The sequence below is a fragment of the Mustelus asterias genome, chromosome X (assembly GCF_964213995.1).
Source record: "Mustelus asterias chromosome X, sMusAst1.hap1.1, whole genome shotgun sequence".
Classification (NCBI taxonomy): Eukaryota; Metazoa; Chordata; class Chondrichthyes; order Carcharhiniformes; family Triakidae; genus Mustelus; species Mustelus asterias.
The window spans coordinates 10171037-10192532 of NC_135834.1; the positions used below are offsets into that span (position 1 = coordinate 10171037).

The window sequence follows — 21496 nt, forward strand, 5'->3', positions numbered from 1 at the left end:
CAGGCCCTCTCAGCCCAAGAGATGAAACCTCCCCCCACCCAATTAAAACAGGGTGACATTGAGAAAGAGTTTGAGAAGTACTGGATGTTGTGATATTCCTTTGAGAGAGAGAATATGGCAATGAATAAGGAGTGAGGATGTAAACAGACACTGTGCAGAGTAGCTTTCAGTTTAGCTCGCAGTGTGAAGGAATCGCAGCAATAATTTCCTGTTAACAATAGCTGTCAAATCTTTATAGTAAGTTCGCTGAGCAATCCTCCACTATGTCTTCAAACTTAGGGTGGCACACTGGTTAGCACTGTTGCCTCACAGTGCCAGGGACCCAGGTTCGATTCCAGCCTTGGGTCACTGTCTGTGTGGAGTTTGCACGTTCTCCCTGTGTCTGCGTGAGTTTCCTCCGGATGCTCCGGTTTCCCCCCACAATGCACCTCTGAAAGAGGCGCATTGACCATGCTAAATTCTCCCTCAGTGCAGGAGTGTGGCGACTCGGGGATTTTCACAGTAACTTCATTGCAGCGTTAATGTAAGCCTACTTGTGACACGAATAAACTTAAATATTGGTCCATTATGCAGCTTCTCTGGATACACTGGGAGGCGCCCTAGAGTAGAACAGCATGCATTCCCTCCAATTTCTATTCCCCATGTGGAGGTGCAGTGTTAATGTAAGCCTACTTGTGACATCAATAAATAATCTTTAAACAATTAACCAACCTCCTGTGTGACATTGGTAAGTTTGTATTAAGTTGTACAGCGCCAGGGACCCGGGTTCGATTCCTGGCTTGGGTCGCTGTCTGTATGGAGTTTGCCTACTTGTGATAATAATAAATACATCTTTTTATTAGTCCTACTCCTCTGATCTTTCCCCATTGCCCTGTAAACCCTTTCATTATTTATCCAATTCTCCCTTTTTAAAAGCTACTGTTACTTGTGTCCTTAATACCCTGTGCCAGAGGCTGATGCCTTGTTATTCCCTCTTGCAGGTCTATATTATCCTGATGATTCAACTCTCCTTCACTGCCGGAATTATTGCCCTGTTCACCTTCTGGTAGGAGGCTATTTATTGCTTCTGTCTTAACACAGTGCTGGTTTCCAGGTTAAGTCAGCACTTGTGTGTGTGCAAAGTGACTGTGGAATATGGAAGGTTCGACTGGGAGGCAATAGCAAATGGGAAGGTGTACTTCTTGTGGTTTGAATTGAAGTTATTCATTCATATTAGAATTGTTTCCTCTCCGTGTTGCATTTTTTTTTGTCCTCAATCCATTAGCCCTGGGGAACATGTTCTGTTTCGGGTCTCACAACACCAAAGTCCAACAGGTTTATTTGGTAGCAAAAGCCACTAGCATTCGGAGCGCTGCCCCTTCATCAGGTGAATGGGAGTTCTGTTCACAAACAGGGCATATAAAGACACAAACTCAATTTACAAAATAATGGTTGGAATGCGAGTCTTTACAGGTAATCAAGTCTTAAAGGTACAGACAATGTGAGTGGAGAGAGGGTTAAGCACAGGTTAAAGAGATGTGTATTGTCTCCAGACAGGACTGTTAGTGAGATTTTGCAAGCCCAGGCAAGTCGTGGGGGTTACAGATAGTGTGACATGAACCCAAGATCCCGGTTGAGGCCGTCCTCATGTGTGCGGAACTTGGCTATCAGTCTCTGCTCAGCGACTCTGCGTTGTCGTGTGTCGTGAAGGCCACCTTGGAGAACGCTTACCCGAAGATCAGAGGCTGAATGCCCGTGACCGCTGAAGTGCTCCCCAACAGGAAGAGAACGCTCTTGCCTGGTGATTGTCGAGAGGTGTTCATTCATCTGTTGTCGTAGCGTCTGCATGGTTTCCCCAATGTACCATGCCTCGGGACATCCTTTCCTGCAGCGTATCAGGTAGACAACGTTGGCCGAGTTGCAAGTAGAATCATAGAATCATAGAAATCCTAGTGCAGAAGGAGGCCATTTGGCCCATCGAGTCTGCCCTATCCCATAACCCCATGCATTTACCCTAGCTAGTCCCCCTGACACTAAGGGGCAATTTAGCATGGCCAATCCACCTAACCTGCACATCTTTGGACACTAAGGGGCAATTTAGCATGGCCAATCCACCTAACCTGCACATCTTTGGACTGTGGGAGAAAGCTGGAGCACCCGGAGGAAACCCACGCAGACACGGGGAGAACGTGCAAACTCCACACAGACAGTGACCCAAGCTGGGAATCAAACCCGGGTCCCTGGCGCTGTGAGGCAGCAGTGTTGATCATTATGCTACCGTGCCACCCCCGTTTGAATAATGAGCTCAATAAATGTTTGAATTAAAAGGCCTATCCCATAACCCCATGCATTTACCCTAGCTAGTCCCCCTGACACTTTGCTGCGGTTGTTTAACAAGAAAAGGGTCCAGAGGAGGTTCACAAGAATGATCCCTGGAATGAAGAGCTTGTCGTATGAGGAATGGTTGAGGACTCTGGGTCTGTACTCGTTGGAGTTTAGAAGGGTGAGAGGGGATCTTATTGAAACTTACAGGATACTGCGTGGCCTGGATAGAGTGGACGTGGAGAGGATGTTTCCACTAGTAGGAAAAACTGGAACAAGAGGGTGCAACCTCAGGCTAAAGGGACGATCCTTTAAAACAGAGATGAGGAGGAATTTCTTCAGTGGTGAATCTGTGGAACTCTTTGCCACAGAAGGAGGCCAGGTCATTGAGTGTCTTTAAGACAGAGATAGATAGGTTCTTGATTAATAAGGGGATCAGGGGTTATGGGGAAAAGGCAGGAGAATGGGGATGAGAAAAATATCAGCCATGATTGAATGGTGGAGCAGACTCGATGGGCCGAGTGGCCTAATTCTGCTCCTATGTCTTATGGTCTTGTAACAAAGCCTGAAATCTCTTGACGACACCAGAACACCATGTGATGCAGTGTCCAATGATCAGGGCAGTAGTCCTTCCTCGTTTATCTTGACAATATTCAGTTGTCTGACACTCGTGCTTCCTGTGAGCTGAGGGAGAAAGTGAGAAACTGGCACCAAGAGAGGGTAGCGACAGGATTTTCCTGCATTTTGATGTGCCTGCACCCATTATATTGGGGAAAGGTTGAGCCTGTACCCATTGGTGTTTAGAAGAATGAGAGGTGATCTTATTGAGACACATTAGACCCAGAGGGGGGGAGCTTGACATTAGACCCTGAGGGGGGGAGCTTGACATTAGACCCTGAGGGGGGGAGCTTGGCAGAGTGGATGCTGAGAGAATATTTTCCCTTGTGGGAGAGACCAGAACTCGGGGCACAGTTTAGACATAGGGGTCTCCCAATTAATGAGGAGATTTTTTATTTCTCTGAGGGTCACCAGTCTGTGGAACTCTGTTCCCCAGAGGCTGGGCCGTTGAATATTTTCAAGGCAGAGGTAGAAATCTGACTAACAAGGGAGTTGAGGATTGTCGGGGGCAGGCAGGATACTGGCATTGAAGCCACAATCAGATCAGCTATGGGGAGGCGATGGCCTAGTGGTATTATCGCTAGATTATTAATCCAGAAACTCAGCTAATGTTCTGGGGACCTGGGTTCGAATCCCGCCACGGCAGATGGTGGAAGTTGAATTCAATAAAAAATATCTGGAATTAAGAATCTACTGATGACCATGAACCCATTGTTGGAAAAATCCATCTGGTTCACTAATGTCCCCTTTAGGGAAGGAAATCTGCCGTCCTTACCCGGCCTGGCCTACATGTGACTCCAAAGCCACAGCAATGTGGTTGACTCTCAACTGACCTCTGTCAACTAGGGATGGGCAATAAATGCTGTCCCAGCCAGCGATGCCCATGTCCCAGCAATGAATAAGAATAGCGGAACAGGCTTGAGGGGCCGAATGGCCTACTCCTGCTCCTAATTTATATGTTCGAATGTTGTGCACTCGCCTTGCTTAGGCCTCAGCCCTGAGGAAAAAATAGATTAAATAAACGTGTACATTCTGTAATACCTCATGAGGGGGTGGCACAGTGGTTAGCACTGCTGCCTCAGAGCGCCAGGGACCCGGGTTCGATTCCCGACTTGGGTCACTGTCTGTGTGGAGTTTGCACATTCTCCCTGTGTCTGCGTGGGTTTCCTCCGGGTGCTTCGGTTTCCTCCCACAGTCCAAAGATGTGCTGGTTAGGTGGATTGGCCATGCTAAATTGCCCCTTAGTGTCAGGGGGACTAGCTATGGTAAATGCATGGGGTTATGGGGATAGGGCCTGGGTGGGATTGTGGTGCAGACTCGATGGGCTGAATGGCCTCCTTCTGTACTGTAGGGATTCTATGGAATGGGCCATTGGCGCACCAAACCACATGGATTGCACTTTCATTTCTCACTGAATCGTATGACTCTGCTGCCCCTCGTTGTTGCTCTTCCCAAAGTACAGAGATCGCCAACGGCTAGGATATGTTCAGGTTGGAGCCTGTCCTGGGTGTCAGTACGCAACAATGTCTGTGTTACAATGTGAAGCCCTTGGAAGCTGTAAGCGGGTCATGGCTTCCAATTGCAAGTAGCTTAAATCCTGCCCTACTTAAGTACGGGTATGGATTGATTTAATTTATTATTGTCACATGTATTAGTATGCAGTGAAAAGTATTGTTTCTTGCGCGCTATACAGACAAAGCATACCGTTCATAGAGAAGGAAAGGAGAGAGTGCAGAATGTAGTGTTACAGTCATAGCTAGGGTGTAGAGAAAGATCAACTTAATGCGAGGTAGGTCCATTCAAAAGTCTGATGGCAGCAGGGAAGAAGCTGTTCTTGAGTTGGTTGGTACGTGAACTCAGACTTTTGTATCTTTTTCCCGAAGGAAGAAGGTGGAAGAGAGAATGTCCTGGGTGCGTGGGGTCCTTAATTATGCTGGCTGCTTTTCCGAGGCAGCGGGAAGTGTAGACAGAGTCAATGGATGAGAGGCTGGTTTGCGTGATGGATTGGGCTACATTCGCGACCTTTTGTAGTTCCTTGTGGTCTTGGGCAGAGCAGGAGCCCAGACCAAGCTGTGATACAACCAGAAAGAATGCTTTCTATGGTGCATCTGTAAAAGTTGGTGAGAGTCGTAGCTGAAATGCCAAATTTCCTTCGTCTCCTGATACAATGAGATACGATGATCAAACCTTTTAGGTTTGAACGAGTGTTAAAATGCAGTGTACTCGAACAGGCGGCGGAGTGTGGCGACTAGGGGAATTTCACAGTAACTTCATTGCAGTGTTAATGTAAGCCTTACTTGTGACTAATAAATAAAGTTTTAACTTTAACTTTGTTCCATATAGCCTTGGGCCAACTGCGTGGCATGTGGTATTATTATGTAACCTTGCCTTGCCAGGTTCCTTAACATGTGGCATCCATGGATTCTGTTGAGTCCGGCTACCACCTCCTGGGGCATTGCCTTCTTCTTGAGAAGTGTGCCCATTGTGGCAAACAAGACCATCCTCCGTGCTTCTACCTCAGGCAATGGCATACCCACTTTGCGATCCAACAATTTTTGACCTTTGCCACCTTCGTACGTGTGGCCAGATACCTTTTAAGCTTATGCAGCCCCGGTGACTCTGTGTAAAGCGGCACGGTGGCACAGTGGTTAGCACTGCTGCGTCACGGCGCCAGGGACCCGGGTTCGATTCCCGGCTTGGGTCACTGTCTGTGTGGAGTCTGCACGTTCTCCCTGTGTCTGCGTGGGTTTCCTCCGGGTGCTCCGGTTTCCTCCCACAGTCTGAAAGATGAGCTGGTTAGGGTGCATTGACCCCGAACAGGCGCCAGACTGTGGCGACTGGGGGAATTTCACAGTAACTTCATTGCAGTGTTAATGTAAGCCTTACTTGTGACTAATAAATAAACCTTTAAAGTTCATGTTACCAGGAAAAGTGAGATTCAAGAGTTGCCCTCTCACGATGTGGTCAGACCAGCTCACCACGCGCTGTGTGGGATTTGAGCCTTGTACGATATCCTCGTGAGCTCTTGGGTTGGGAATAGCTGAGGATATATTAATCTCTGAAGAAATCTACAATTCTTATTATCAAAGATTTCAACTGCTGTGCGCAAATGGGCAGTTTTCAAAAAGATTAACCATTTATGTTGTGGATTTTTACGGCGCACAACGATACTCCAAGCATTTGTATGCTGAAATACCATTCAGCCATGTTAGGCACAGCAAGATCCCACCAGTCACATCGCGATGTTGGTCGAAGGAGGAATGTTGAGCTGGGACTCTGGGGGAATTCTTCTTCGAACAGTGCCGTGGGATCCTTCACAACATGAGAAAGAATATGGCGCACCTTTGCTGATGGTGAAGAGGCGAATCCTCCGCGCGCTGCGCCTGAAGCCACAAGGGGGCGATCTTACCATTTTTACCCCCGGCCTCCTCGGGGGGGCTTCAATGGCCGCCGGTTCCACCAGCGAGGCCAAGTCGACTGCTCCTCGTTCATGGGGAGCATGTCTATTCCTCGCTGGCGAGAGCCGGGCTCGCTAAGCAGATGTTAAGCAGCATTTATATATTAACCCTCCTCTCGCCCATTTTCGGCGAGAGGCTGATCGTGCCGGAAATCCTGCGCTCGTAAAATGGCGCCGGTCGTGAAAACCGGTGCCAATCGCGCTGAGCGCTTTACGCCCCACTTTACCACGTCGCGCCCGAAAATGGGCACAACGCAATGGTAACATTGCCTCTACACTGCCTCAGTCAGTGCAGCACTCCCTCAGTACTGTGCCAGATTGTGAAGTTAAATCGTAAAGCAAAGCCTTGGCGTGAGCCACAAACCAACTTCCGTTGGACCCAGAGGTGGCTTGAGTTGTCCACGGCTACCTATGTCCTTGTGTGAGCCCTTTCTCCAAGCCAGGGCTCCCAAATGCATTCAAATTCTCTCCCAAATGGCATGCCCGCAACCTCCTTTGAACTACTGACTCTGGCAGCTCCTCTAGCTGGGAGCAGAATGGGAACAGAAAGGGCTCATTTGCCCTTTCCTCCTTGAGCGATTTCTAACCCGCACTTGTGCTGTACCCCGCTTCCTATCGCGACTGGCGTGGCCAAGATTATACTCACCATGTGGGCATTTGAGGGTGCCAGTGCCCGGTGCCAAGTGGCAAGTTTGTGCATGCTTACCTCCCTGGCACAAAGAAACTGGAGAAGAATGAGGAAGGGGACGGGGGAAGGAAATGAGCTGGGCACAGAAATGACATTTCTGGAAAAGTAAGAAGGGCTTAACAGGTGGACAATTTCTTCTTGAAATGAAAACTCGGTGGGTTCCGAGGGGGAGGCCAGCGAGAGATTAGATCATTGCCTGTGGAGCCACTCTCCATTCAGCGGGCACGAGTCTGACCCTCAGTGTCTTCAATGTGTACATTGCTCAAGGAAAGGGTGACATGGTGAGTACTCTGCCGTGCCCGGTTTGCCCCTGGGTTCATGATGCCATGAGCTCGCAGCCCACTTATGCTCTGGCTTTGCGATTGGGTGAGCAGTGCCAGTCAGAGAGACCGGCTCTCCCCTTCAACGTGAGTCAAGTTACCCTCCAATTAAAGGAGGAGTCTCTCCTGCATTCTCATTCCAGGTTGCCCACTCCTGAAATTGTATTCACTTGGTTTTTGTTTTAACCCCTTCTGTACAGCGACCCTGTCAAGATCTACATTCAGGCACATCCTGGCTGGTATTGGGCTTCATAGTAAGTGTGAATTCATAATGTCCCGATTCCTATGTTGTTAATATGTGTGCACAATTGTCTCCTTACCTGTGTCGTACAATTGTGTATTTGTGTGTGTGCCAATGTGTATTTGTCGACGCATATAGCCATTTTATGAGGGAAGAAATATGGTTCCCAGAGCACATTTACGAGGAAGCTCGCAAAGCACTGTTATGGTTCAGGTTAGTGTTTTATAGAGCCTGTCTGAAGTTTTTGCATCTTGAATTTGGCCAGAATAAGCATGAGATGCTTCACTTCAAATGCGATTCAAGTGACCCACTAGGGAGCTTTTAACAAACAAAGTTTATTTAAGAATATAGTTAACATGTATAGTAAGAAAATTAGCAGAACTTTTCTCAATTACAAACAAAAACAAAACAGCCACTATAATGTATAACTCTTAATGAATATATATAAGCTGTCCCACTCAAACCCAACCTCCACAGACAAAAGACCTTTTCACAGGTTAAACATAGCACACACTAAGGCTCACGTGATACTGAGATCGAGGCCTTTAGTTGAATTCTGCAGTCAAATGCTCTTGAGACTTAGAACAGTTTATAATCAAAACACCAAAGCACAGATTCTTGACTGCAGAATGGCAAACAAGATATGCTTTCAGCTAACTGGTAAAACTTTCAAAATACAATCAGAGGGAGAGACTTCTATGCCTCGAACGCTGCAGCCAGAACAAAACTAAAAACAACCCTTGTTACCTGACAGGCACAGTTTTTTTTGCGCCTCCCACCAATGACATCACCTAAGACTGTGAGCTGAGAAACACTGACTGTGAGAGCTGCAGAGATCATGATTTAACAAAAACACTTCTTAAAGGGACATTAACGTACACAAAGTGGAAGAATAACATGAGATAGGAGCCATGATGTGGAGTTGTCAGCGTTGGTGGGTACAGTAAGAAGTCTCACAACACCAGGTTCGAGTCCAACAGGTTTATTTGGAATCACAAGCTTTTGGAGCGCTGCTCCTTCATCGGGTGAGTGGAGCAGCGCTCCGAAAGCTCGTGATTCCAAATAAACCCGTTGGCCTTTAACCTGGCGTTGTGAGGCTTCTTAACATGAGATGGGAGGAGGCTCGTGTGGACTCTGAATATTACTAGTTGGGCTGAGTGGCCTGCTTCTGTGCTGTTAACACTGTTGCTTCAATCACTTTAACATCTCTTTTCCTATTCACAGCGCAATCTTCTTTGTGACCTATATGACCCTGGCCTGCTGCCCTGGACCAAGGTAACTATTTTTAGGCAGAAATGAACTTGTACACTCCACTGTTGATCATTCAACTTAATTAAGTATTCAAATCAACAGTAATAACTTAGGAAGATCTTATGGTGCAGTGGGTCGTATCCTTGCCCTCTGAGCCAGAAGTTCTGGGTTCAAGTCTCACCCCAGGACTTGACCACAGAAGGTGCGTTCGTAACGCCGTCTGAATCCTTGCAATGTATTGGGAAGAGGAAAGTTTGAATATTTTCCCTAACCTCTTTACGCTTTCTTTCTCCTTCATGTTCGAGATCATTCACGATGAGTTCACTCATAAAATGCTGGTGAGGTCACAGTTGGAGTCTTGTGCACAGTTCTGGTCACTATATTACAGAATTTCTCCGGAGACAGTGCAGAGGAGATTCCCAAGAAGGTTGCCAGGGCTGGACGGAGGGGTTGGGTAGGCGAGGTTTGTTTTCCTTAGAATAGAGGAGGTGAAGGAGTGACCTAATTGAGGTGTTCAAAATTATGAGGTCCTAGATAGGGTAGAGAGGAAAGACTTGTTTCCCCCAGCTGAGGGGCAGTTACCAAGGGGCATAGAGTTAAGGTGATTGGTAGAAAGGTTAGAGGTGACATGAGGGAAAACTTTTTCACGGAGGGTGGTGGGTGTCTGGAATTCATAGAAGATAGGAGCAAGAGGAGGCCATTCGGCCCTTCGAGCCTGCTCCGCCATTCATCACCATCATGGCTGATCATCCAACTCAATAGCCTAATCCTGCTTTCTCCCCTTTAACCCCATTCGCCCCAAGTGCTATATCCAGCCGCCTCTTGAATACATTCAATGTTTTGGCATCAACTACTTCCTGTGGTAATGAATTCCACAGGCTCACCACTCTTTGGGTGAAGAATTCACTGCCTAAATTGGTGAAATGCTGAGGCTGAAACAGTCAACTTATTTAAAAGGAACCTGGGTCTACTGGAACCTGCAAGGGTATGGGCCAGGTGATGGAAAATGGGATTAAAATGAGCGACTGTTTCTTTATTCTCCGGCTAGTGCAATCATGATGGGCTGAATGGCCTCTTTTCCCATCATAGCTTTCCTATGGTTCTGTGGTCCTAAACTGACCATCTGGTTGTTGAAAGGAAAGACTGCCCTGGAGAAATACTTGGATATCCATCCTGTATAAATGAAGGAAGGACTGGTGGTGCAGAGGTTAGTGTGCCTGTCCACGCCAGAAGCTCCGGGTTTGAGTCCCATAGAGTCATAGAAACCCTACAGTGCAGAAGGAGGCCATTTGGCCCATCGAGTCTGCATCGACTACAATCCCACCCAGGCCCTACCCCCATATCCCTACATATTTACCCACTAATCCCTCTAACCTACGCATCTCAGGACACACTAAGGGGCAATTTTAGCATGGCCAATCAACCTAACCCGCACACCTTTGGACTGTGGGAGGAAACCGGAGCACCCGGAGGAAACCCACGCAGACACGGGGAGAATGTGCAAACTCCACACAGACAGTGACCCAAGCCGGGAATCGAACCCAGGTCCCTGGAGCTGTGAAGCAGCAGTGCTAACCACTGTGCTACCGTGCCGCCCCAGGACTCAGGACTTGATGGCCAACAGAAGGTGAGTTCATACCATGGCCAAACAGATAGATTATCCGCCTGTAACTCCTTCCAACACAACTAGAGTCATAGAGGTTTACAGCATGGAAACAGGCCCTTCGGCCCAACTTGTCCATGCCGCCCAGTTTTTAAACACTAAGCTAGTCCCAATTGCCTTGCATTTGGCCCATATCCCTCTATACCCATCTTACCCATGTAACTGTCTAAATGCTTTTTAAAAGACAAAATTGTACCCGCCTCTAGTACTGCCTCTGGCAGCTTGTTCCAGACATTCACCATGCTCTGTGAGAAAAAATTGCCCCTCCAGACCCTTTTGTATCTCTCCCCTCTCACCTTAAACTGTGCCCTCTAGTTTTAGACTCCCCTACCTTTGGGAAAAGATGTTGACTATCTAGCTGATCTGTGCCCCTCATTATTTTACAGACCTCTATAAGATCACCCCTCAGCCTCCTACGCTCCAGAGAAAAAAAGTCTACCCAGTCTACCCAGCCTCCCTTTATAACTCAAACCATCAAGTCCCGGTAACATCCTAGCAAATCTTTTCTGCACTCTTTCTAATTTAATAATATCCTTTCTATAATAGGGTGACCAGAATTGCACACAGTATTCCAAGTGTGGCCTTACCAATGTCTTGTACAACAGGCAGCACGGTGGCACAGTGGTTAGCACTGTTGCCTCACAGCGCCAGGGACCTGGGTTCGGTTCCCAGCCTCGGGTCGCTGTCTGTGTGGAGTTTGCACGTTCTCCCCCGTGTCTGCGTGGGTTTCCTCCGGGTGCTCCTGTTTCCTCCCACAGTCCAAAAGACGTGCTGGTTAGGGTGCATTGGCCAGGCTAAATTCTCCCTCAGTGTACCCGGACAGGAGTGTGGCAACTAGGGGATTTTCACAGTAACTTCATTGCAGTGTTAATGTAAGCCTACTCGTGACTAATAAATAAACTAAAATAACAAACTTCAACAAGACGTCCCAACTCCTGTATTCAATGTTCTGACCAATGAAATCAAGCATGCTGAATGCCTTCTTCACCACTCTGTCCACCTGTGACTCCACTTTCAAGGAGCCATGAACCTGTACTCCTAGATCTTTGTTCTATAACTCTCCCCAACGCTCTACCATTAGCTGAGTAAGTCCTGCCCTGATTCGATCGACCAAAATGCATCACCTCACATTGATCTAAATTAAATTCCAGAGATTCCTCGTCAACCAGATGATGGAAAAAAAGTTGGAGCCTTTACCAGCACCATCCATAGCTCCAGACCTTTGTAGACCTCACGAAGCTAGGGGTAGGGAGGCCTGCAGAGTCTGGAATCAATTCCTAAAAAGAGACTTCTTGCTTGTTCACCCTTGGCCACTGCAAGCCCCACCCCTCCCCACCAAGGCTACTTGCTTGTCTCATTTGGGTCGAGTGGTAGCTGTCAGTTGAGAGTCCAATAAGAATTCTCACAACACCAGGTTAAAGTGGAGAGGATCTCCAAGACTTTAACCCGGTGTTGTGAGACTTCTTCCTGTGCCCACCCCAGTCCAACGCCAGCACCTCCGCATCAGTCGAGAGTGCGGGATTGGTGAACTTGTCCTGTTTTTGCGGGAGGGGTTTTCCTGCACGAGTGAGCACACGCTCACTAAAACGTGTCAGAAAATCGGGAAGGCCAGCGCACGTGAAGCGAAAGAAATTGCCCGATTTTTTTTTCCGACGTTCCCTCGGCCCACGTGTTCCCGTGTGTCTGCCGGGGCCCAGCTCCAGGACAGTCGGCCATTCTAACCCCTGTCCCTTCCATGAAAGAAAGGCGTGCATTTATATAGCGCCTAGCACAACCTCGGGACATCCAAAGCGCTTGGCAGCCAACGCAGTCCTTTTTTTGAAATGGCTTCGCTGTGGGGAAGCCTGCAGAGTCTGATTTGATTTGATTTATTATTGTCACATGTATTGGGATACAGTGAAAAGTATTGTTTCTTGCTTGCTATACAGACAAAGCATACCATTCATAGAGAAGGAAACGAGAGAGTGCTAACTTACACACAGCAAACTCCCACAAACAGCAATGTGACCATCTGTCTTCAGGTGTTGGGCCCACTGATTAAGATTGGGTTGGGTCACCTGACCAATTGCTGATCTGTATCTTAACTCCGCCTACCAGCCTTGGTTGCGTATTCCCTGTGGACCGACAAACTTGGTCTCGGGTTTGAAATTTCCAATTGGTTCCCACCCTCAGCTGCTTTTTCCTGGACAGACTTCGAGATTTCCAGTCCCGCTTTGTGTGATGCACCGGAGCAGGGATCGGATTTTCCAGCCTGCCACCGGGATCGTCCAGTCCCACCGAGAGTCAATGGACTTTTGGCCGGGCCACTAAATTCCCTGCAGCACCTTCTGCCATGGCTGGTCGGGGAAACCTGTTGGACTTTATCCTGGTGTTGTGAGACTTCTTGTTATAGCACTACCTATCAGCACGCACTTTCCCCAGAGTCTATCAAGCTCAGCCTTCACCCCCAACCCCGCTTGAATTTGTGGAGGGTGCAGGGCATTTGAAGTTGGGGAAACCTTACCAAATAGAGAAGGATTCTCATCCTTAATGCTTGCCATGTTCTCAGTAGTGAATTATAGAATCCCAACAGTGCAGAAGGAGGCCAGTCGGCCCATCCAGCCAGCAATTTAGCATGGCCAATCCACCTAACCTACACATCTTTGGACACTAAGGGGCAATTTAGCATGGCCAATCCACCTAACCTACACATCTTTGGATACTAAGGGGCAATTTAGCATGGCCAATCCACCTAACCCGCACATCTTTGGACACTAAAGGGCAATTTAGCATGGCCACCCACCTAACCTGCACATCTTTGGACACTAGGGGGCAATTTAGCATGGCCAATCCACCTAACCTGCACATCTTTGGACACTAGGGGGCAATTTAGCATGGCCAATCCACCTAACCTGCACATCTTTGGACACTAGGGGGCAATTTAGCATGGCCAATCCACCTAACCTGCACATCTTTGGACACTAGGGGGCAATTTAGCATGGCCAATCCACCTAACCTGCACATCTTTGGACACTAGGGGGCAATTTAGCATGGCCAATCCACCTAACCTGCACATCTTTGGACACTAAGGGGCAATTTAGCATGGCCAATCCACCTAACCCGCACATCTTTGGACACTAAGGGGCAATTTAGCATGGCCAATCCACCTAACCTACACATCTTTGGACACTAAGGGACAATTTAGCATGGCCAATCCACCTAACCCGCACATCTTTGGACACTAAGGGGCAATTTAGCATGGCCAATCCACCTAACCTGCACATCTTTGGACACTAGGGGGCAATTTAGCATGGCCACCCACCTAACCTGCACATCTTTGGACACTAGGGGGCAATTTAGCATGGGCAATCCACCTAACCTGCACATCTTTGGACACTAGGGGGCAATTTAGCATGGCCAATCCACCTAACCTGCACATCTTTGGACACTAGGGGGCAATTTAGCATGGCCAATCCACCTAACCTGCACATCTTTGGACACTAAGGGGCAATTTAGCATGGCCAATCCACCTAACCCGCACATCTTTGGACACTAAGGGGCAATTTAGCATGGCCAATCCACCTAACCTACACATCTTTGGACACTAAGGGACAATTTAGCATGGCCAATCCACCTAACCCGCACATCCTTGGACACTAAGGGGCAATTTAGCATGGCCAATCCACCTAACCTGCACATCTTTGGACACTAGGGGGCAATTTAGCATGGTCAATCCACCTAACCTGCACATCTTTGGACACTAGGGGGCAATTTAGCATGGCCACCCACCTAACCTGCACATCTTTGGACACTAGGGGGCAATTTAGCATGGCCAATCCACCTAACCTGCACATCTTTGGACACTAGGGGGCAATTTAGCATGGCCAATCCACCTAACCTGCACATCTTTGGACACTAGGGGGCAATTTAGCATGGCCAATCCACCTAACCCGCACATCTTTGGACACTAAGCGGTAATTTAGCACGTTTTGAGTTGAAAGTTTGTTACTTTACAAATTTGCAGAGCAGTGGGGGGGGGGGGGGGGTTGGCATTTCCTTTAGGAATTTCCAGGAAACAATTGGCAAATTGTGATAGATAATACCAAACAATGTTTTTGTGTGTTACAGGAGGCATTTTCCATGGAACCTGATCCTCCTGAGCATTTTTGTAAGTATTGTGACTCGAAGGATGGAAGAATCCTTTGTTTTTGCGCCTCCTACAGTTAATTGTGCTCTGTGTTACCGATGCCTTGCTAAATGTTACTAAATGTACCAATAGACTGCACACTGGCATGGGTTTATGAAGGGAAAGTCACGCTTGACAAACTAGCTTGGGTTCTTTGAGGACGTAACCAGCAAGGTGAATATTGGGGAACCTGTGGATGTGGTATATCTAGAAGGTGTTTGACAAGGTGCCGTATAAAGGATTGATCCAGAAGGTGAGATCACAGGCGATTGGGGGTAGAGTACTCGATTGGATTGAGGATTGGCTGACTGACAGGAAGCAGAGGGTTGGGATAAATGGGTCCTACTCTGGCTGGCGAAATGTAACGAGCGGGGTGCCGCAGGGGTCAGTCCTCAAACCTCAACTGTTTACAATCTATATAAATGATCTGCAAGCAGGGACAGAGTGTAACATCGCAAAATTTGTGGATGATACTCAAATAGGTGGGAAAGCAGGCAGTGAAGAGGAGATCAAGATTCTACAGACGGATATGGATAGGCTAGGAGAATGGGCCAAAATTTGGCAGATGGAGTTTAATGTGGAGAAGTGCGAGGTTATCCATTTTGGCAGAAAAAATAGTAAGGCAAATTATTACCTAAATGCAAAGCAGATTCAAAATGCATCTGTGCAGAGGGATCTGGGTGTCCTTGTTCATGAATCTCAAAGTCGGTATGCAGGTACAGCATGTAATAAAAAAAGCAAATGGGATGTTGGCATTTATTGCGAAGGGACTGGAGTATAGAAGTAGAGAAGTGTTGTTGCAATTGTACAGGGTGTTGGGGAGACCACATCTGGAGTATTGTGTCCAGTTTTGGTCTCCTTATCTGAGGAAGGATGTGGGAGGCAGTTCAGAGGAGGTTCACCAGACTGATTCCGGGGATGAAAGGGTTGACGTACGAGGAGAGATGAAACAGTTTGGGTTTATACTCGCTGGAGCTTAGAAGGATGAGAGGGGATCTGATCGAGGGATATGGGATTGATGAAGTAAATGTAGATCAAATGTTTCCTCTTATGGGGCAATTTAGAACAAGAGGTCACAGGTATAGGGTGAGAGGCGGTAGATTTAAAACTGAGATGAGGAGGAACTACTTCTCGCCGAGGGTGGTGAGTTTGTGGAACTCGCTGCCCCATCGCGCGGTGGAGTCTGAATCATTGAATGGTTTCAGGAAGGAGATGGATATATTTCTAATAGAAAAGGGATAAGGGGATATGGGGAACAGGTGGGAGAGGTGGATTTGAGACCAGGGAGAGATCAGCCATGATCTGATTGAATGGCGGAGCAGCCTCGAAGGGCTGAGTTTGCCTCCTTCTGCTCCGAATTCCTATGTTCCTCCTGCTTTCTGGGCCATTTCAGAGGGCATTTAAGAGATAGCCACATTGCTGGTCTGGAGCCACATGTAGGCCAGACCGGGTAAGGACGGCAGATTTCCTTCTTGGAAGAATCAGATGGGTTTTTATGACAATTGATAGTTTCATGGTCACCACGACTGAGACCAGCTTTATATTCCAGATTTGTAAATGTAAATTGAATTTAAATTCCACCAGCTGCCAGTGGAATTTGAACCAGTGGCTCCAGAACAATCACTCAGGCCTCTGGATTACTAGTCCAGTAACATTACCACTATGTTACTCATGGCCATTGCTGTCTCTCGCCAATATATTCAGACTAATATGGTGTAGTTTCATTACCCGAAGCTAATTGGGGTGTCTGTGCAGCATTGACTAACACAAGAACAGAAAACGCTGGAAAAACTCAACAGGGCGGTGTGGTGGCACAGTGGTTAGCACTGCTGCCTCACAGTGCCAGGGACCCGGGTTCAATTCCCGACTCGGGTCACTGTCTGTGTGGAGTCTGCACATTCTCCCCGTGTCTATGTGGGTTTCCTCCGGGTGCTCCGGTTTCTTTCCACAGTCCAAAGACGTGCTGGTTGGGTGGATTGGCCATGCTAAATTGCCCCTTAGTGTCAGGGGGGCTAGCTAGGGTAAATACATGGGGTTATGGGGATAGGGCCTGGGCGTGATTGTGGTCGGTGCAGACTCGATGGGCAGAATGGCCTCCTTCTGCACTGTAGGGATTCTATGATTCTAGATCTGGAAAGAATTAAGTCTTCTCCAGAGTTTAAAGTTTATTTATTAGTGTCACAAGTAGGCTCACATTAACACTGCAATTAAGTTATTGTGAAAATCTCCTGGTCGCCACACTCCAGCGCCGATTCGGGTACACTGAGGGAGAATTTAGCATGGCCAATGCACCCAACCAGCATGTCTTTTGGACTGTGGGAGAAAACCAGAGCACCCGGAGGAAACCCACATGGGGAGAACATGCAGACTCCACACAGACAGTGACCCAAGCCGGGATTCGAACCCTGGGTCCCTGGCGCTGTGAGGCAGCAGTGCTAACCACTGTGTCGCCCATAATGGGAGAAAGATAGAAATGCGATGGGTTTTATGCTGTTGACAATGGAGCAGGTGAAGCAGAATAGAAGGTCAGGGATAGGTTGGTCAGGGGCGATTTGACAAAGACGTCATGGGCACAAGACAAAGGTAGTGATAGTGTTAAAGACTAAGGCAGGTGTTAATAGCGGAACAAAGGTCAACTAGCATTAACCAATGATGTTTCTAATCACTCTCTGCAGACTCTGGCCTTGTCTTACATGACGGGAATGATGTCAAGGTATTGCAGTAATTAGTCACACCACCCATTTCATTTTGTGTGTCTTGTTATTAATTCCTTTCCTTTTGTGTTTAACCTTTCTAAAGACCAGCAGTTTTGCGTGCATGCTTGGATTTATTTCAAGGTATTATTATTTTTGTTGAATTGATTCTTGCTTTGACGTGAACACGTGTTGGTGAGGCTAGGTCTTTGCCTTTCCTTTTGTTCCCACCCTGCCTTGGCTTGACTAGCTATGAAATGAGCATGAGTGTAATGATTAATGTTGGTGCCATTCAGTTAAGAATGGTCAGAAATATGAAATGAGTCAAGCTGGATGACCCGTAGCAGAAATATGAACCCTTTCTTACAGGGACCATGCAACACCACAGCTTTCAGAATGGGTAGCGCTGTGGCTAATATGTAGAACGTTGAACTCGATTTGGAACCTTTGATTCATGTCCCAAAGCAGCATTGCAGAATATTCCTTAGAAAGGGACTAAATCAGGCCAATTTCCACTGGTCATTGAGTTAATGCTTAAAGGCATTGATTTAAAATCATCACCAAAATGATGAAACAAGAGACTAAGAGACTTTTAGCGTTGATAGAATGAAGAATCGACATTGGCTCCCACAGTCCAATGTGCGGGTTAGGTGGACTGGCCATGCTAAATTGCCCCTTCGCGTCCAAAGATGTGTGGGTTAGGTGGATTGGCCATGCTAAATTGCCCCTTAGTGTCCAAAGATGCGCAGGTTAGGTGGATTGGCCATGCTAAATTGCCCCTTAGTGTCCAAAGATGTGCAGGTTAGGTGGATTGGCTATGCTAAATTGTCCCTTAGTGTCCAAAGATGTGTAGGTTAGGGGGATTGGCCATGCTAAATTGTCCCTTAGTGTACAAAGATGTGTAGGTTAGGTGGATTGGCCATGCTAAATTGTCCCTTAGTGTACAAAGATGTGTAGGTTAGGGGGATTGGCCATGCTAAATTGCCCCTTAGTGTCCAAAGATGTGCAGGTTAGGTGGATTGGCCATGCTAAATTGTCCCTTAATGTCCAAAGATGTGCGGGTTAGGTGGATTGGCCATGCTAAATTGCCTCTTAGTATCAACGGGACTAGCTCGGGTAAATGCATGGGGATAGGGCCTGGGTGGGATTGTGGTGGGTGCAGACTCGATGGACCGATTGGCCTCCTTCTGCACTGTTGGGATTCTAAAACCCACCCCATTGAATTGAAAAATCCTTATCCCTGTCTTTAAATCCCTCCATGGCTTTGCTTGGTCCTATCTATACCATCTCCTCCTGTCTCTGATCCCACCTCTCATCCCCAATACACTGTTCCTCTGGCTGTTTCTGCACCCCCGGCAAACATTCTTCCGGAGAACGTAGGAAATAGTGGTGGGCCATTCGGCCCCTTGAACCTGCTTCGCCATTCAGTAAGATCATGGCTGTTCTGATTGTGGCTTCAGTTCCACTTTGCTGCCTGCTCCCCATAACCCTTGACTCTCTCTTGTCAATCAAAGACTCTGTCTAACTCAGCCCTGCATACATTCAGTGACCCAGCCTTGACTGCTCTCTGGGGGAGAGAAGTTCTAAGATTAACAATCTTCTGTGAGAATAAATTCTTCCTCATTGCCATCTTAAATGGGAGAAGGCCCCTTATTTCTAAACTGCACCCCCTAGTGCTAGTCTCTCCCACAAGAGGAAGCATCCTTTAGGCATTCATTCTTTCGAGCCCCCTCAGTATCTTACGTTTCAATAAGATCGCCTCTCATTTGTTTAAATGCCAATGGATATAGGTCCAAACAAGTGGGCCCCCTCAATCCAGAAATAACACCTAGTAAACCTTCTCTGACTGCCTCCATTGTAAGTATATCCTTCCGTAAATTAAGGAGTCCAAAATTGTACGGCAGGGAGAGAATTGTTGAGAGGGGAATTCTAATCCCTAATTCAACAACGATTACAATATCTCGGAGCTGTATTGAACCCTTGTGTTCTTACAGCTGCTAAAACAAGGAATAGGAGCATATGGGCCGAATGGCCTCTTTCTGTACTGTAGGGCTTCTATGATTTCTATGATGTAGGCCATTCAGCCCTTCAAACCTGCTCTCCCATTCAATTAGACCATGGCTGATCTTCTACCTCAACACTGCTTTCCCTCCTGATCTTCATATCCCTCAATTCCCTCAGAGTAAATACTGGTCCAAACAGCAGGAAGGACTTATCATCCTCTTTTGTGAGATAGCGCAATGGGATCTTTTATGTCCACGTTTATGTATTTTAATCGTTATTGAATTTGGGATTAGAATTCCCCTCTCAACAATTCTCTCCTTGCTGTACAATCTTGGACTCCTTAATTTAAAGAGGGATATTCTTGCACCGGAGGCAGTCAGAGAAGGTTCACCAGATGTTATTTCTGGATTGAAGGGGCCGTCTTATTGGGCTGAAAGGATCTCCGTGTGGGAGAGGCCCGAAAGGTTAAGATCTCATTCAAAAGGCTGTAGATGTTAACACGGGAAAACAATTTAAACTACTGACTGTTATATGTACTCCAAAGACGTGTGGGTTAGGTGGATTGGCCATGCTAAATTGCCCCTAGTGTCAGGGGATTAGCAGGGTAAATACGTGGGGTTACGGGAATAGTAGGATTGTGGTCAGTGCAGACTCGATGGGCCGAATGGCCTCCTTCTGCAATGTAGGGAATTCTATGACAATATTGGAGAGTTATTTTCTGGCACTTGCCTGCAGGTTAAGTGCTTTTAATCTACCATTGATTATCAAATGGCTTACTGTCTAAGCCAGTTCCCAACCTTTTGTACATCATTGCACACCTCTATACTACAAAAACAATTCGAGGTACGCCTCCTATTTTTTCTGTCTTCTTCCCTTACTTGGAACTTTGTCTTTAACTTCTCCCTATCCTCTCACCGGTTTATTTTTAAAACCTCTCTCTCACTTCGCCCAGGCCTTTTTATTTATTCGTTCATGGGACATGGGCGTCGCTGGCTGGGCCAGCATTTATTGTCCATCCCTAGTTGCCCTTGGAGGGCAGTTGAGAATCAACCACATTGCTGTGGCTCTGGAGTCACATGTAGGCCAGACCGGGTAAGGACGGCAGATTTCCTTCCCTAAAGGAACCAGATGGGTTTTTCCGACAATTTGCGCCCTGTATGAATTTCTGCTTTTTGTGTGCGGGCATGCGGGATTTTTGTCTTCAGCTCCAAGTCCCGTTGGTCACGCGGTTGGGTCTGACCAACATTAAAAATCTAAACCGCGCACGTGCCGATCTATCTCAGCTGGCACTTGCGTGGGAGGCCTGAGATCTGGCGGAGGTCTCGGAGATGTCAACCACAGAGCTGGAGATGAAGGTTTGTTTTAGTTTAATCACATGAATTTTGAATCTTTTTCTCATGGCATGCTTGTTTGGAACCACTGGTCTAGGCACTAGAGTCATTATGGTACGGGATAAGGGCCCATTGAGTCTATGCTGGCTCTCTCTAGAGCAAAGCATTCCCTCACTCGATCCTCGTAGCCCTGCAAGTTTATTTCCCTCAAGTGCGACTCCATTTTTAAAGAAAGTTCTTCCTCACACACCCTCCTTCATTTCTTGCCCAAAACCGAAAAACTGTGTCCCCCTAATCCTTGTACCATCAGCCAATAGGAACAGCTTTCCTTATCTAAACCCATCCTGATCTTGTCCACCCCCGATCAAATCCCCCCTCAATCCCCTTCACTCCAAGGGGAACAACCCCAGCTTTTCCATCCTGAACCTTGGAGCTAAAATGTATTCCTTTGCTCCATGAATGCATTACCATTCGTCATCTTGGAGTTAGGTAATGGGCGGAGTTCCTTTCAGGGCCTGTTTTGCATCATATGCTGTTAGCCTGAGTTCTCAAGCAGCTGCCTGAGTGCCGCAGACAAATTCGAAACCCATGGGTCTCATGGCTAAATCCTGGTGACACTGTCACCATTTCTCAGCAGCTAACTCCCACAGTGTTGCTTTTTGTGGAGTTCCCAACTCTTTTTCCTGTTCCCACTATTAATTCCTTGGACTGGCTTTTCGGGACGTCTTAATGAGTCCGGAGCAACTAGAAAGGCGGGTGAATCC

The 21496-nt window shown here is 47.3% G+C and overlaps 1 protein-coding gene across 1 annotated transcript in view; it reads left to right on the forward strand.

The window, feature by feature from the left end:
• Positions 1-21496, forward strand: part of LOC144481838 (protein lifeguard 2-like) — a 37213-nt gene that overhangs the window by 10357 nt on the left and 5360 nt on the right. The window contains exons 3-7 of the mRNA XM_078200991.1: positions 981-1045; positions 7585-7638; positions 8850-8900; positions 14647-14686; positions 17380-17417. Of these exons, the coding sequence (XP_078057117.1) occupies positions 981-1045; positions 7585-7638; positions 8850-8900; positions 14647-14686; positions 17380-17417 (248 nt within the window). The remainder of the gene's footprint in view (positions 1-980; positions 1046-7584; positions 7639-8849; positions 8901-14646; positions 14687-17379; positions 17418-21496) is intronic.